Source organism: Pogoniulus pusillus, chromosome 17 (assembly GCF_015220805.1).
Source record: "Pogoniulus pusillus isolate bPogPus1 chromosome 17, bPogPus1.pri, whole genome shotgun sequence".
Classification (NCBI taxonomy): Eukaryota; Metazoa; Chordata; class Aves; order Piciformes; family Lybiidae; genus Pogoniulus; species Pogoniulus pusillus.
Genome location: NC_087280.1, coordinates 16,531,066 through 16,546,524, shown reverse-complemented (window position 1 = coordinate 16,546,524; position 15,459 = coordinate 16,531,066). Strand labels below are relative to the sequence as shown.

The window sequence follows — 15,459 nt, the reverse complement described above, 5'->3', positions numbered from 1 at the left end:
ATGCTGGTGTGGAAGATCGTTGTCTGGTGTTTATTTGAATGGATGTGGTTACTGGCCAAATGTTTACTTTTAAATAAACATAAAACTGACTAAATTCTACTGGGGAAAGATGTGGTGGTTTTTTTTTCAGATATGCACCATAATAATGTTAAATCACACATTAAAAGTAAGCTTTTTTTTTCCTCACTGGATATAGACTTCAGGCTGCAATCCTCTTTTAAAAATGCTTAAGAGTAATTCAATTAAAGCTTGACTATTTGTTATTAGGATGGTGGCTCCTTGGATCAAGTACTGAAAAAGGCTGGAAGAATTCCAGAGCAGATACTGGGCAAAGTTAGCATTGCGGTAAGTGTGATCATCGCTCGCTCCCCAAGGCTGCGAGATAGTACACTTGTGTCTCCCTGTGGTAATGCCCCTTCCAGGAAACTGCCACTTCAATACTGGAGGGTGTGGGAGAGAGAAATATTACCAGATTTCTAAGTGTGCTTTTAGAAAGCAGCCTTTGCACAGGTCATTATTTGGTAGTTCAGGAGACTGGAATGAGTAACACATTCTATTGTGTTCTGATTTTTCAGCTTTTGTATCAGCTGGTGCTTCTGGACAAGAGCAGCATTAACACTTCATTTTAAAATTCTCACTCTTACCTTTTTATATCTAAGCTCTGTGGTTAAAACTTCCAGTTACTGAAATGTTTTTGTTTTTCTAGTCTGAGCTGGAGGTAGATATTAAAACAAAATATGTGCTTGCAGTAGTTACATTATAGGATTTTTGTTACACTGCATTCAGTTAGAATTTTTGTGCTGACAAAGCAGGCAATTATCTCTTCTGCTTCATTAATTATTTTTTCTCTTCACCTTTAGGTAATAAAAGGACTCACATATCTGAGAGAAAAGCATAAAATAATGCACAGAGGTGAGATAAAATTATGTATTGTAACTTGACTATCATTTTAATTCAAGTTAAAAATACATGCTTCTTCTGTGATCAGTTCTTTATGGTTCATTATGTCTTTGGCTCAGGGTTTTTTTTTTTGAGTAGTGTAAGTCAAGCTTCCTCTTTTTTAATTCAAATATGTGACTATTGTGTATCTTGACAGCAGCTAATCTGGGTTTATAACCCACAGTTAAACCCAGAGTGCTTGTATCTGCACACACAAATCCTATCTGTGCTTGAAACTGCTGCAGAGTGACTTGTTCGGTTGGGAGCGTGTGTTAGAGCTGGGAATCTACCTTGAGACCAGGAGTAGTCCTTTTGCAGGAAAAGATAGGAATGTATTGAAACATTTGAGTGATTCAATTTCTATTGTCTTCCAACACTTTCTGAGAGGAGAATGCTTTATTGACACAAAAGGTAGTTGATAAACTTGTAAGTAAGCACAAACAGAGCAGAGGTTGCATTCTCGGACATACTAGGGACTGAAGAAGCTCTCAAACATCTGTACCTGTAGCATTGGTAGTTGTGCTAAGTTAACTATTGCCTAGTGTAGTTGTAGTGAAGGTAGACCCTGTCGAGTGCAGTTGTGGGCACCATTTTATATGTATATCTCTATAGTTAGAGCAGTCAGCACTTGATGATGAGGCAGCATGTATAGAGGGAAGCTCTTCATGCAAATTCCATTCCTGTACTCAGAGAAGAGCAAAATTATGAATAAATAATGATGACATTGTCTCTAATTATAAACTTCTTATGAAGAAAATTATTAAAACATTGCCCTTTCATATCTATTTCTTCATTACAACCTTTGATAGTAAGACATCTGTGAAGTATGACAATAAAATCTTTGGAGATATTCACAATTAAAATTTCTGTCCTTAAATTAAATGAGCAGTCCAACATTCCTCACTGCCAATAGGAGTTTGAAAAGCAAGTCCCTATTTCTACCAGCTGTCTTACATCCACATGCTTCCTGTACACATCTGCCATGCAGAACTGCATCTTTTTATACCTAAAGGATGTTTTAAATGTGGTGAAACTATGCAGAGTGACAGTGTGGCTTCTACACTGCTGGAGTCTTTACTGTAAAATGTGTTCATTGCCTTATATTTAGCATATAGCTGCCGTTTATGAAGTCCAGCACTTCCATGAATTATGTGGATGTTCCATTAACTGACACTTGATAAAGTAATAACTTCTATTATTCCTGATAGAACGACAGAGCATTTCATGCTTCAGTTTGAATGGCACCATTCATTGCAGCCCTCATGCCTTGCATATAAACCATGGCAAGTTTTGTATCATAGCTCAACCTTCAGGCTGTAAAAACATCTTCATCACACACTGATACCATTGTTAGCCAGTGCAAAATGAATACTTGGCAATCCTAGCTTGCCCAATCTGTTGTAGGATTACCTTAGTCATGAGGCAGACTGTGTTTATTACATGCTTCTCTTATTTTAATCAATTGTAGCTCCACTTTAGAGAAAAGAGGCTGGAGGTAGATGCTGTATAGGTTTTGATGGTAGCTATGAAGCCATCTGTCTCTGTTTAGAGCATAAGGGAGGCTCCTTGGAGAGAGGTTGTTACATCATCAACTCTTGCAGTATGCCTCTGAAGTGTATCTCATAGTTCTTAATTCAGCCACAACAGTGTGGTGTTATGTTGGTTGCTTGGGTTTTCTTTAGGTTGTTGTTCCTCAACTGGTTGCTGAGACAGCATTTCGACCCTTTTAGTTTTACAATTTGTCAATCTCATAAATCCAAAACAAAGCTCTCCTGATCTTGTTTAAGTGCAGTTTAACCTCACAGTTTTTGCTACATCAGAGTTTACACTTTAAGTGCATGGATAAACAAAAGTTCCTATTCTATGTTGCTTCAACATTACTGGATTGAAAGTGCCCTGCAGTGCAAGATTCCACGTACAGATAGTGATTTTTATTTTCTCAGCTCAGTTTTCTTGCAATGTGCATCAGCAATACATGATCTTGGGTACTCTGCAGGAGCTCTCATTGAAATGTGTGATGCCTAAGAACATGGCAGTCAAAGTGACTGTTAGGAAGCTGATTGTGGCTAGTGCTAGAAGGGAAAAGGCAAACAAGTCAGAACGTTTCCATCTCTTGCCATGGAGACAATGTGCTGGCTTCTGCCTTTTGATACTGTCCCCCATACTGTCTGTTACAGGTTGCCATTTGTGCCTTATCTTTAGACACCCCAACCTAAAAGTGTGACCTGGCATGCTAGACTGAGGTGTTAGAGCTCTTCTGTATTGAGGAGGGCACTGGTTCACCTTTCTGCACATCAGATTTTACAAGCAAGTTGCTATTCTGCAGTGAAGAGCTCTCTTCTGGAAGCTGACTGATGCTCAGCTGTATACTGGCTGTACTGTTGTGTTGGTAGTCTGTGATTAAGGAGGGACTGGCAAGTGGAAAAAATGTTATGTATGAGGAGCATGTAGAGTAAAATTGTGCTGAGGTTTAGTGTGCTTAGACAATACATGTCTGAATGTTAAACATGGAGAAGAACTTGTTACAAAGGCATGTAGTGACAGGAGGAGGGATAATGGCTTCAGACTGGAAGAAGCTGGATTTAAATTAGACATCAGGAAGAAGTTCTTCCCTGAGAGGGTGGTGAAATAGGCTACCTGTAGAAGTGCTGGAGGTTCCAAGCCTGGATGTATTCAAAGCCAGGTTGGATGAGGCCTTGAGCAACCTGGTCTAGTAGGTGTCCCTGCCCATGACAAAGGGGTTGAAGTTAGATGATCTTTAAGGTCTCTTTCATGCTAACCTCAATGACCAGGTCAATGTTAGAACCATGCTGATAATGCCATCAAGTGATAAAACACAGGCCTACAAAACACTAGGGATGGTGACACGAGATGTTCTGTCATTTTCTGTGGAACTTAAATGCTTCACTTATTAAGCACACTTAGTCTTTTTTAGATTTGACTATTTCCTGCAAGTTAGCTCTTACATTTTAAAAGCTGCCTTGGCATGCCTATTCCAGTTGGCAATACACATCTCTGGTTTCCAGAGAAACTGCTGAAGTGCTCTGGAGTTAAAATAGCAGAGCGTGCTGCAGCGAGAGGGGTGCAAAGACAGCAGCCTTCCAAACATCACGCTCTGATCCCACTGGGCACTTGATGAGGTAAAGGAAAATGCTGAGAGAAAGGCAAGCTCTTTCTTAACTCCAGTGTCATGCTGTGCTGTGCTGCTGTAAGGTGCAGTGTGGGGCTATCAGCGAGAGAAACACTGATAGTAGAAGTTAAGTCTTCAAAAGACCAGGTGGATTCTAGCGCTTGTAAGATGCTTATGTGAAGAGGGTGTCTTTTGGTTCACTGGTGGTGGAATGCTAATGTTATTTTTTTCCCCATTTAATTATGAACATGAAGTATTCATGAGCTGTAGAGATAAGGGAGGATTTATGTCTTTGTTCTGAACTGAACAAGTAGATGTGCAGAGATAAGCAGCACAGATCGAGAGGCTGTGCCTAGGGTTTGCTCAGGCTCTTCAGTGCTTCCAGCCTATTTTGCTTTTACCAGACCTTTAGGTGCAGGTTCCTGTGTAGCTGGGAATCTTTCATCTCTGCTGCCTGCCTCACTGCACCATCTGCTTGGGGTTTTTTGCTTTTTTTTTTTTGTTGTTGTTGCTTTGGGTTTGTTTGCTTAATTTCAAAGTGGTAAGTTAAGCTCCTAGACTGGATTCTTTTCTTTTCATTATCCTGTACCTCTGCTACTCTTGGAGGAGGAAAATCTCGTGAGGAGAGCAATGTTTATAAGCCAGTATCTTTCCTAGAGATGGGGAATTAAAAGTAGTGTACATAAAATACATGCCCACATTCTTCCACCTCTTTTAAGGAGTGAGACTGTACCTGGCAAAAGCAGCTGTGGTAGAAATGAGTACACAGGCAGTTTCCACTGTGTTAGGACCAGATAGTAATTTGTGTTAGATCTCTGTGTGGAGGTTTTATGGTCTGATCCTCACTCCAAGCCAAGTGTACAAGCTGTCGGCTTGCTGTCTTGTAGCTGAGCCTAGAACTTGTGTGTACACAGATCACCACAAAACACTGTTTCCAGTCTGCCTGGACGGTTTTAAGTTACCCAGAAAAGTGATGTCAGGAACCAGAAAAGTTAGCGACAGTTTCCTGAAAGAGGTAACTTTGTTTAAGCTTTGTGTTTTTTTCTGTAAGAGTAGGCTAAAATACAGTTTTGTCATCTTATTCCAATCTCCATGGATCTTATTCAGGGAGGCATAACCTTCTGAAAGGAGGCCTTTATCCAGTGGTAAGAAGTCACATTATTATCTCTTTGATGACATCCTGTTGATATTCCAAACTAAAGTCAGTTCCTCAGTCACCAAAATGGAAGCTACCTGGAATATATTTATGTTTAGAAGTGAAAAGCAGACTATAGACTTCTGGATCTACTCTTGAATAGCAGAGTGAAAATCTGACAGGCTGAGCTGATCATTCTCCAAATCCAATTTCTAGTACTCTCTTTCCTGTAGCATTGCTTTGCAGCTGTGAGCTGTTGATTACTGATCTCAATAATGCATTGGTAATGACCAGCTAAGCAGCAAGATATAGCTGTAAGAAGGATTTTTAATACAAAAGAAATACTAAACAGTTGTTCTCTGTGCCTTTTACATTCACAAATAGCTGTTATTAGTTGCTTAGCTACCAGTGACCCTTATTAAATTCCCATTTGGAAAAAACGATGAATGCACAATCATGAGAGGGTTCTATCACAGGTAAACAATCTCAGGGTATTTTAAATGCAGAATGTCAATAACAGGATAATTATTTTTTAAAGAAACTTCCAACAACAATAAACAAACAAAACTCAAGACCACCTTCACTCCCCTAAAAATAACCAACTATCCTGAACTGTTGATTCCAGAAACTGCAGGAACGATTGCTAAAGGGTAACTTGTGCTTGTGTACCATGTGAAGAATAAGTTAGGGATGATGATGTGGCTGCTGTGCTTCACTGACCTTTGTAAAATAAAGCTCACAGGCCTCTGTATTGATGATTTCTAGGCAAAATAATGTAATTGAAGAGGATTTATGCTGGCATCATTTCAAATGTATCTTGTTTGAGGGAGAGTGTAGTTGCCTGAATGTAAGATTTGAAATCCAAGGAACAGGATGGAATCCAGGCTGAAAACTAACAGATTTTTTACACTTGCAATTTAACACATTCCTTTCTGTTTCTTTGTATTTAAATAGAGAGGCTGGGAAATGGGCTTAGGTTGGGAACCAAATTCCTGAGTATTCAGACAGAATAGTGTTGTGGCTAGAAGAGGAAACACATGGGAATTCTCACCTTTCATGTTACTTTTATTGTCAGAATTCCCACTTTATCTGTTACAAATAGAAATCCATTCTGTGGTTTTTTTTTTTCCCCCCAGATGTTAAACCATCGAACATTTTGGTAAACTCTAGAGGTGAAATCAAGCTTTGTGATTTTGGTGTCAGTGGACAACTGATAGATTCCATGGCAAACTCTTTTGTTGGCACGCGCTCCTACATGTCTGTAAGTACAGATTCCATAGCTTTGGGGTTACTGTATTTTATGGTAGTACTCACGGTTCAGGTAGTCAAACAAGAAACCAACTGTTGCTATTACTGCTGCTGTTCATAGTTCAGTGCTTCCTGCATTCCAGGAATATTTCAGCATCAGTCTGTGTGTGGGGGAAAGGAGTTGCTGCAGGAAAAGGCAAGCTACTTGGAGTATTTGATAACGCTGCAAGAGATGCAATTGCCTCTACTTTGCAGAATCCAATTGGTTAATGCAGTTGGGGTTTGGATATGTGTCTCTAAAACAGCCCAGTATTCACAGCTTGCTTGCTTTCTTCAGTCTCGTTCTCCTTCCACTCCAGCATTGCTGTGGTCACTTCTGCAGGCAGACTGCTGCCTCGCTAGTGATCCTGTTGTGACTGCTTCCAGGAACCCACAAACAGGGCTTCAGCAGCATGGGAGTGGCTGGTGTGAGCAAGACCAAGCTAATCTGAGACTGTTTACAGAGTGTTCTTTATTCCTGTGTATGAGGAATACCTTGAAACTTGCTCTTCAGTTAAACTCTTTGCATTACGTGAAGGTCACAGTTAATGGAACTAACAGGTCTGTAATGTACCTTGTTCAGCACACAACCAATTAACTGGTACAATCAGAGATTCTGCTCTAGGACTGAAACTGTGTGGGCTTAAACTTAAAGGGAAAAAGCATTATAATGCTGCTGCTCAGCATGGGACCTGCATTTCAACATCAAAGACAGTATTCACTTTTGTCATTTAATACTGATAATGTACTTGAAATAAGACTGTGCCTTTTGTTCTCCATACATCTAGGGGCTGCTGCCAATTAGCAGAAAAAACCCTCACAGCTCCATCCTTTCTGAGCCCTTGACATGCTACTGGCTTTCCGTTCTTTTTTCTATTAGAAGGAATGAGAGCAGAGTGCTGCCTGCCTTCACTTTTCCTCAGTTTAATGTTTTTTACAGACTGAGACTTAGATTTGTGCTCTCACTGTATGTCACAAAGGTGGTGACTTCATTTAGATGCTGCAAGGAAAGGTATTTCAGACACTGTCTCCCTTAACATACTTTTTCAAAGGCCAGACATAAGTTACTAAACACTGTCTTACCATATGGAAGTGTGTACAGTCAGCAGTGTTTAATCTGAATGTAGTTTCTAGATTTCTGCAGTGGCACTGCAGGCATTTCTTGCTTTTTCTCAGCCACACCCACTTCTTTCTTTACACTTCACATTTCATGACAGTCTTTACTTTTGGACATCTTTATCCATTGTCCATCAATTGTGTAGCTTATCCAGGTGGCTTTGGAACTAGCTGACCTCTTCTCCCAGGCAACCAGCAATAGAACAAGGGGACACAGTCTCAAGTTGTGCCAGGGTAGGTATAGGCTGGATATTAGGAAGAAGTTCTTCACAGAGAGAGTGATTTCCCATTGGAATGGGCTGCCCAGGGAGGTGGTGGAGGCACCGTCCCTGGGGGTCTTCAAGAAAAGACTGGATGAGGCACTTAGTGCCATGGTCTAGTTGATTGGTTAGGGCTGGGTGCTAGGTTGGCATGGATGATCTTGGAGGTCTCTTCCAACCTGGTTGATTCTATGATTCATGATTCTATGATTTATCCATTGTCCAGCAATTGTGTAGCTTATCCAGGTGGCTTTGGAACTAGCTGAGGTGGGACACTGGAGAAAACGCAAACATAATCTCAGTAAATGTTACAAATTTACCAAAACTACCAGCCCTTATGGCAGAGGAAAGAGACTTTACAGTAACTCTGTAGTCTTGTGTTCAAGAAGTTTCAAGTTAGGTATTTTTTTCCAAAATATGCATTTAGCCAGGCAAGAATCTGCACCATTTGGGTAAAATGTGAGCTTGGTGTTAAAAGGAGGACAGAAAAGCCAAGTGTTTTCTTCAAGAAGTCTTGGTAAAAGTGGATCCAAGGATGACGTAAATTGGATGCATTAAAACTTGCAGAAACCATGTTCAGCATTCACTGTGATGCTGACAAAGCAAGTACAAAAACTAAGTAAAAGGGGTTAAAAGGATGAAGTATTAGCTCTTCAGGCAGAAGATGAAAACTGAAGATCTGATCTTTGGAGCAACATAACTGGAAAATCCAGATACAGTTTCAATCATGATTCAAACAACAAAAAAAATCCATACCTAGATACCTTCTTTCAGCATTGAATTCTCCTAAAGACAATGCAAAATACATTTTTACCTGAGTTTGTTGTCTTACTGCATGCATTTTTGTACCACTTACATCAGCATGTGTGTATAATCTGTCCAGACCTTGTGTTTGTCCCTTTCCAGCTGTTTTTCTCCTGAGAAAACATAAGCCTATTGTATTCTTGTTTGTCAGCCCATAATGCGTGAGTGGTTAAGCTGGCAGAACATGTGTCCACCTTCCCCTCTTGTGTTTATTTTTCAGTCATTCCAGGAGAGGTCTGTGCCCTGCATAACATTTTGTTACTCAATTTGTGTGTTTCATTATCATTTCAATGGATTACAGAGCTCAGCAGTTTAGTTAAAAATCACTTGAACACGGATCTAAAACTGCGGTGTGCATGTAGATAATAGTCCTTGCATAAATGCATTTCTGCTGCAGGCACCTATCAGAATAGTGTCAGAGGTGTCACAGACCACAGGGTTAGAGAATCAGGTCATTTCTGGAGCCATCAATCAGTACAGTTACCTTCCTTCTCCTTCCCAAAGCAGAAAACCAAGAACTGCTTCTCAGGAAAATCAGGTGACTTTATACATAGTTAACCCATAGTATTTTTTTTCCCTTCCTCTTTATTCCATCATCATTAACAGTTGCAACACTTAAATACAGCACCAAGGGAAAGCTAACAACATCATTTTTAAGAAGTCTCAAAGTTACTCACTGCAGTGGTATGCAATCCGTGTGGAGTATTTGAAAAGTCAGTCACTCACTCACTGGCACATGTAATAATTTAGGGGTTTGTCTTTTATCTTATCCAGATTTTTGCAGAGTGCAATTCTTTTTTTAACCCTTTCTTGTTACAATCTTGTCTCTGTTTTTCCTAGCCTGAAAGACTACAGGGAACCCATTATTCAGTGCAATCAGACATATGGAGTATGGGGCTGTCGCTGGTAGAAATGGCTATTGGCAGGTACCCGATCCCTCCTCCTGACTCCAAGGAGCTTGAACTGATGTTTGGCTGCCCTGTAGAGGGAGATTCTCCAGTCACAGAGACCTCACCCAGGCAAAGAACACCTGGTCGGCCAGTCAGCTGTAAGTTCAAACAGTCTGACACATTCGTTTCTAATACCTTTCTCTGTCAGCTTGAAGCTCTGCCTTACCTGATACTGGTCTGCATCATGTGGCTTTAAGCTTTAGAAAAAGAAAAGTCAGAGTTGCACTGGGCACCTGGCTCAGTCTTGCTGTGAGGAGGTATCTGAGAAAGAAGGACCAGAGATCCTTTGCTAATCAGAGCTGTTCACCAGCACCATTAAGGTCTTGGTTTATTGCTGTGTCTCATCTCTCAAAGGTGCTGGTCAAAGTGCTTTAGAGTGATTCTCTGTGAAGTTAATGGTTTGAATTAGACCTGAAAACAGTTTCCTTACATGAAAATATTATCCAGCTGATGTTCCACCTTGCTTTTCTGTAAATCTACTTGATGCCATCTAATAATAGAGTTGTAGGAATTGGGTTCCTGAAACATCCCTGCCAGAGAAGGAGAATAACATCTGTGTTTTTCCACTTGTACAATTTCTTCTTAGCTTACGGACCAGACAGCAGACCCCCAATGGCAATCTTTGAACTTCTTGATTACATTGTCAATGAGGTAATTTAGCTGTTTGCACTCAAACTAATACAACTGTCAATTTTTAAAGTGTCCTAGAATTTGAGGGGGTGTGGGGCAGGTGTTAGGATAAGCCAGATCTGATCTTTTACAGCTACAGTAGGGGAGACACATCCTTGTTGTGTGATTCCTAGGAAACTTAATTTCTCTGCACTGTTTCAGAAGGCTTTTGTGTTTTCCCAGCCTGGATCATGCAGCCTGTTAGGCAAACAGTACAATGAAGCATATACAAACCTGGGGCTTTTTTTACTTAGTTTTAGTCTGATGAAGAAGCTCATTTTTAGTGCTGTGTCTTTCAAATAGCTATACTAGAAATCTGCTAGCAGAGGCTGGGATTTCAGAGACTTTTTGTTCCCAGTATTTCCACAAGTGCTTCCTACTGAAACTCAGGTGGCTCCTCTGCCTGTGTACTTCCAAAAGGAAAAGGCTTGCTCCTGTTAGCTGTCGTTTGTCACAGCTGGCTAACACACTTGTTCCAGGTGAATGAATCACAAAGAAGTGTCTCACACACCTACTTAAAAGCATGGGTGGTGTCTAGGTCCCTGCAAAGAGGACCTACTTATGCTACTCTACACAGGCTGACAAACTGTTTCTGTTCCTCCTCTGCATGCACAGTTCTCCCACTTTATAAACCTATTTTGCATGTTGCGTAACAATGGGATATGACAGCACTGGCTCCTGGCATAGAGTTAGAGTATCACTTGAGATACTCTGGTCATGCTCTTGTAGCATCCCTGAGAAAGTCAGTTTCAGCTGAGAAGTTGCAGTAGCTGAGAATTTGGCAGGATCATCTTCTGCCCTCTCTGCCATAGTGTAGCAGTCTGTAGTATCGGCTGCTGGTTCTACCGAAGTGTAGAGCAGTGAGTAACCAAATGTAGGCCATCTCCCAGCTGTTCATCCAAGTAACCCAGGTGTGGATGCTTATAGGACCCACAGTGTGAGAATGAAAACCTAACTCTGATCCTGTAGTGAATGATGTGGAGAGCAAGACCATAATGGATAAGTTTATGTAGTAGCTTTTTCTCTGTCGGAATTCTGCTGGAATTCAGAACCTGCACAAACTCATTCCTTGGGACAGAATATTTAGATCAAAGGGATTATGGCACTAATGATGTGCAGGGCATCTTCCCTTCCCCCAAACTGCAGATTAGTAGTGAGGAGAATAACCCAGTGCTAATTACTGCCTGCTGCTCTGAGCCTTCTTTAATGACAGCTCAAGGCTCTATTAACCCCATTCAGGTGTGTGTTTAGAGATGGGGGGGAAGAAACCAAGTAAAAACCATGCCACAGAAACAGATTTATTACTGAATACATCTAAAAATCCAGCATCTGTGGGGGTAATAAGCAAAACTAGTCAGTGATAAACTCAGTATCTTCTGTAAATCTTATGGCAGCTTTTATTCATAAGTATGGAAGCTGTAGTCTACCTGACACTCACTTTAGAGCTCAGCTGTCAAAGAAGCCTTGGTTAGTGCTAAGGCTTTAGAGTTTTACCCAGGTAGAGAGCACATAACTGGTAGATCTCTGGGTAGGTTGTGCATTATCATGTTGTGCTGAATGACTGCTGATTTTAATGTATTTGATTTTAGCCACCTCCGAAGCTGCCCAATGGTGTTTTTGGTTCTGAATTTCAAGATTTTGTTAACAAATGGTGAGTATTTTCTCTATGACTCTGATGCAAAGGGACACGTTTGGGATTAGCCCTGCTGTCTCACTGTGTCAATAACTTGGCAGATAGATCCTACTTGTATGCCATGGTAAAGGTAAACAAAACTCAGTTAGCATAATCAGTTCGTGTGCCTAAATCTCATTTTACAGGCACCAGCTTGACAAAGTAAGCATTCAAAGAGAGCCCCAAAGCTGAGATGTTCCTTTCTTTAAGATGCAATTTCTGCTTCTGTGTGCAGCTTAGATCAGTACTTTGTCAGCATTGAAGACACTGCAGTACTTACAGGATCCTCCTTTAGAGGTGTGCTGTATGATGAGAGCCTTACTTTTAAGGGCAACCTTCACACATTCTGTAGCAACTGTTCCATGTGATGCAGAAGTCTGGCAGGTTCCAGATGTATGTTGTTGATTTTCTCTCAATGCTTCACTGAATCATAGAATCAACCAGGTTGGAAGAGACCTCCAAGATCAGCCAGTCCAACCTACCCCCCAGCCCTATTCAGTCAACTAGACCATAAACTAACATCTGTATCACAACAGTCATTCTCCCACCTATTTATCTTTCTAATTGCACTTCAGTGATGCCAGCACCAAACCAGTATATTCAGTGCTGAAGGAGGCAGTGTGTTACAGTTTGAAAAGTGAATGTATTTATTAAAAGCTGCATGTATGTGTTTCCTGTTTCCAAAAGGAAGAACAGCAATGCAGTAGCTGTACTTGGTAGTGAACTTGGAAAGACTTGGGTAAAAGCAGCTTGAGGGATAAAGTGATTCATATTGTTGAAATGGGAGTTTGATCTCCCCAGCATGGTTATAGACATTCACTCCTGCCCCCACTGAGCAGGATCAGGTAACTCAGGATTTTGTACCTACAACTATTCTTGAGAAACCTTTGGAAGAGAATTGCTTACAGACCTGGTCTGCTTGAGAGGCACTCCATTGCCTAATGCTTTTATCTACAGTGGTATCTCCTTCTGACCAAAGCAGTACAGCAACATGATACAACTTGATCTTTACTGTAAAAGATAATGGTGTGTAACTTGTGTAATGCTTTCTGTTCTAGTTTAATTAAAAATCCTGCTGAGAGAGCCGATTTGAAGCAGCTGATGGTAAGTGAAAGCTCTGAACTTGAACTAAGAGTACTCTGCCATGTGGGTTGGGTTCCTCAGCTGACCTGAGATCAGGATCAGAGCATATGGCCTAGGGTGTAGTTTGTGGCCATTGACACAAGCAGCTCAAACAGTTTGAGGAGAGGCTGGTTTTAAGATCAAGGAGCTGCAGGCTTCACACACTGCTAGAGCAGGGATTGTCAAGGAGACCAAAACTGGTGGGTTTTGGTGTCTGCCATTCGTTGATTACAATAAGTATACAACCTAATGCTGTTAAATTAAGTAGCAAAAAAAATCTTCCTTGGACTTATTAGTCCATAGCCATAGAATGCTTTGGGTTGGAAGGGACCTTTAAAGGTCACCTAGTCAACCTCCCTTGCAGTAAGCAGGGACATGTGCAACTAGAGCAGGTGGCTGAGAGCCCCAAACAACTTGACCTGGAATGGTTCCAGGGATGGGAATAAGTATATAGATTATTACATCCAGGTAGATACAGGAATTAAAATCCATGTACCTTGTGGACTAGCTCAATACTTTCTCATCATCTGTTGTGAAATGTAAAATTCTTCATTTTTTTCATCAGCTTTGTCTTGCAAAATCTGTAGAACACTAAACACAAACCCTGCATTTTGTCTGCATGAAATGCCCTTACTGGTTTCAGTGGATCTTTCTGTGACCTTAAGTGTGGTACCAGGACCCAAGTTCTGCTGCAGAAAATCAGGTTTTCCCTGCTGTACAGTAGGGGTGCGAAATGCAGTCGGACTCTGATTGCATAAACCCTTTCTGTCCACAGGCAGACATTTCCCAGAGTGTTATCTCAAGTGGCTGAATCACATCCTTATCACTTAGTGTGGTGCAAGGATTCTGTGGTAGGCACTGTGTAGGCAGAGCTCCTCTGGAATACTCTGTAGTGTGGACGTTTCACGTGCTGGTTGTTTCCATAATCCTGCAGCAAAGCTCTCCCGGTCACTTTGTGTGTTTAGTCAAGTTTTAGCCAGCTTAAATACTGAATCTAAACAGGATTTTACTGTATTTCATGTTGTTCAAAATGATTATTGAACAGATTGAGTGCTGGAATATTAATATTCTTCTCCTCTGCCCAGATTCATGCTTTCATTAAGAGATCTGAAGCGGAGGAGGTGGATTTTGCGGGGTGGCTTTGTTCAACCATAGGCCTTAACCAACCGAGTACACCCACGCATGCTGCTGGAGTCTGAGCGTGGAAGTGCAAATCCTGTACTGTACATCTGTTAACAACAATGCTATTTTGGTCCTCTTCCCTCAGCTTGTACCTGTTCAAACACGTATCTCACCTCCTAAGGAAGAATGTCTTTCTAGCATGTGCCAAATGGTTTTAAACTTTGTCATAAAAATAATTGGTATTGTATTGGATGACGTTCGTTTACTGACCAAAAACGTTACAGTGCTTGCTGATTTTAAGTGATTATGGATATTCTTTCTTAATGAAAATATCTCTGGGGGTGAGGGGAGTCTTCACCTCCAGCTTGTTTGAACTTTTCTCAAGATTCTTTGTAAATCGTTGGTACTTCAATCATGCTTAACCTAATCTCCCCTGCAGAAAGGGTTAGGGATGCTCCAAAACTCTTCTCTGTCGAGCATGCTTTTGCTGCTGCCAAACTGTATCTGAAAGCCAGGCCTGGTGGTTCCAGTCTTGCTGTTATTTAGAGATCACTCTTTCCAGGTGAAGAAGGCAAGAGCTCTGCACTTCTTGGAATGTCCAGGGCAATGTTCTAATTGTAGACTTGTTCATATTTCTATATTTATTTTTAAAACATATCATACTTGGATTTAGTGATGTTTGTCTTTCTAATTGCTTTTTAAAAGCTAGTTCTTGGAAGTGTCCTACAGAATCGAGACACAGATCCAGGCAGTTTGCTTTCTTTTAACCTAAAGATTCATGACAACCGTGTTTAATGTCTAAAGTGTATGAAGACTCTCTGTTGGTTTTTTTCTCTCAGATGTTTAGCAATGGATTCTCTTAATAAATATATTATCAAGTAGCTTCTTGAAGCTTTTCTTAAAACTCAAGAACTTAAAAACCTTGCTCCCAGGTCCTTGCTGCGTTACACACCTTCTTTCTGTCTGTTTCTCGTCGGCCGTGCAGCATCTTCATTTCTAAGAGGTGCAAGTTTGCTTATGTAAATCAGTGTGTGAAACAGGGTTGGAGTCAGTGGCCACTGCACTGAGTCGCCTCCTTGCGTACTGGGTTTCTGTGGCATGTCGGAGGTAGTCTGACTACGGAGGCTGATGCTTGGTTTGGTGCTGCCACCCGCTGGGTGGGGTGTGACAGGCGTTTTCCTCTGGCCAGCCACCGCTGTGGCACTGTCCTGGTTTTGACTAAGCTCTATCAGTCTGGTTGCAACAGAGGGGTT

At 41.1% G+C, this 15,459-nt stretch overlaps 2 protein-coding genes across 2 annotated transcripts in view; one reads left to right on the top strand and one right to left on the bottom strand.

The window, feature by feature from the left end:
- The window catches only part of MEGF11 (multiple EGF like domains 11), a 408,774-nt gene extending 402,574 nt beyond the window's left edge, over positions 1–6,200 (bottom strand). The window contains exon 1 of the mRNA XM_064157920.1: positions 6,190–6,200. The gene's annotated coding sequence lies outside the window, so the exon portion shown is untranslated. The remainder of the gene's footprint in view (positions 1–6,189) is intronic.
- Positions 1–15,087, top strand: part of MAP2K1 (mitogen-activated protein kinase kinase 1) — a 40,372-nt gene extending 25,285 nt beyond the window's left edge. Inside the window, exons 4-11 of the mRNA XM_064157941.1 lie at positions 268–345; positions 861–912; positions 6,341–6,465; positions 9,512–9,719; positions 10,208–10,272; positions 11,880–11,941; positions 13,021–13,066; positions 14,170–15,087. Coding sequence (XP_064014011.1) covers positions 268–345; positions 861–912; positions 6,341–6,465; positions 9,512–9,719; positions 10,208–10,272; positions 11,880–11,941; positions 13,021–13,066; positions 14,170–14,283 — 750 coding nt within the window. The 3' untranslated portion in view covers positions 14,284–15,087. The remainder of the gene's footprint in view (positions 1–267; positions 346–860; positions 913–6,340; positions 6,466–9,511; positions 9,720–10,207; positions 10,273–11,879; positions 11,942–13,020; positions 13,067–14,169) is intronic.
- The last annotated feature ends 372 nt before the right edge of the window (positions 15,088–15,459 follow it).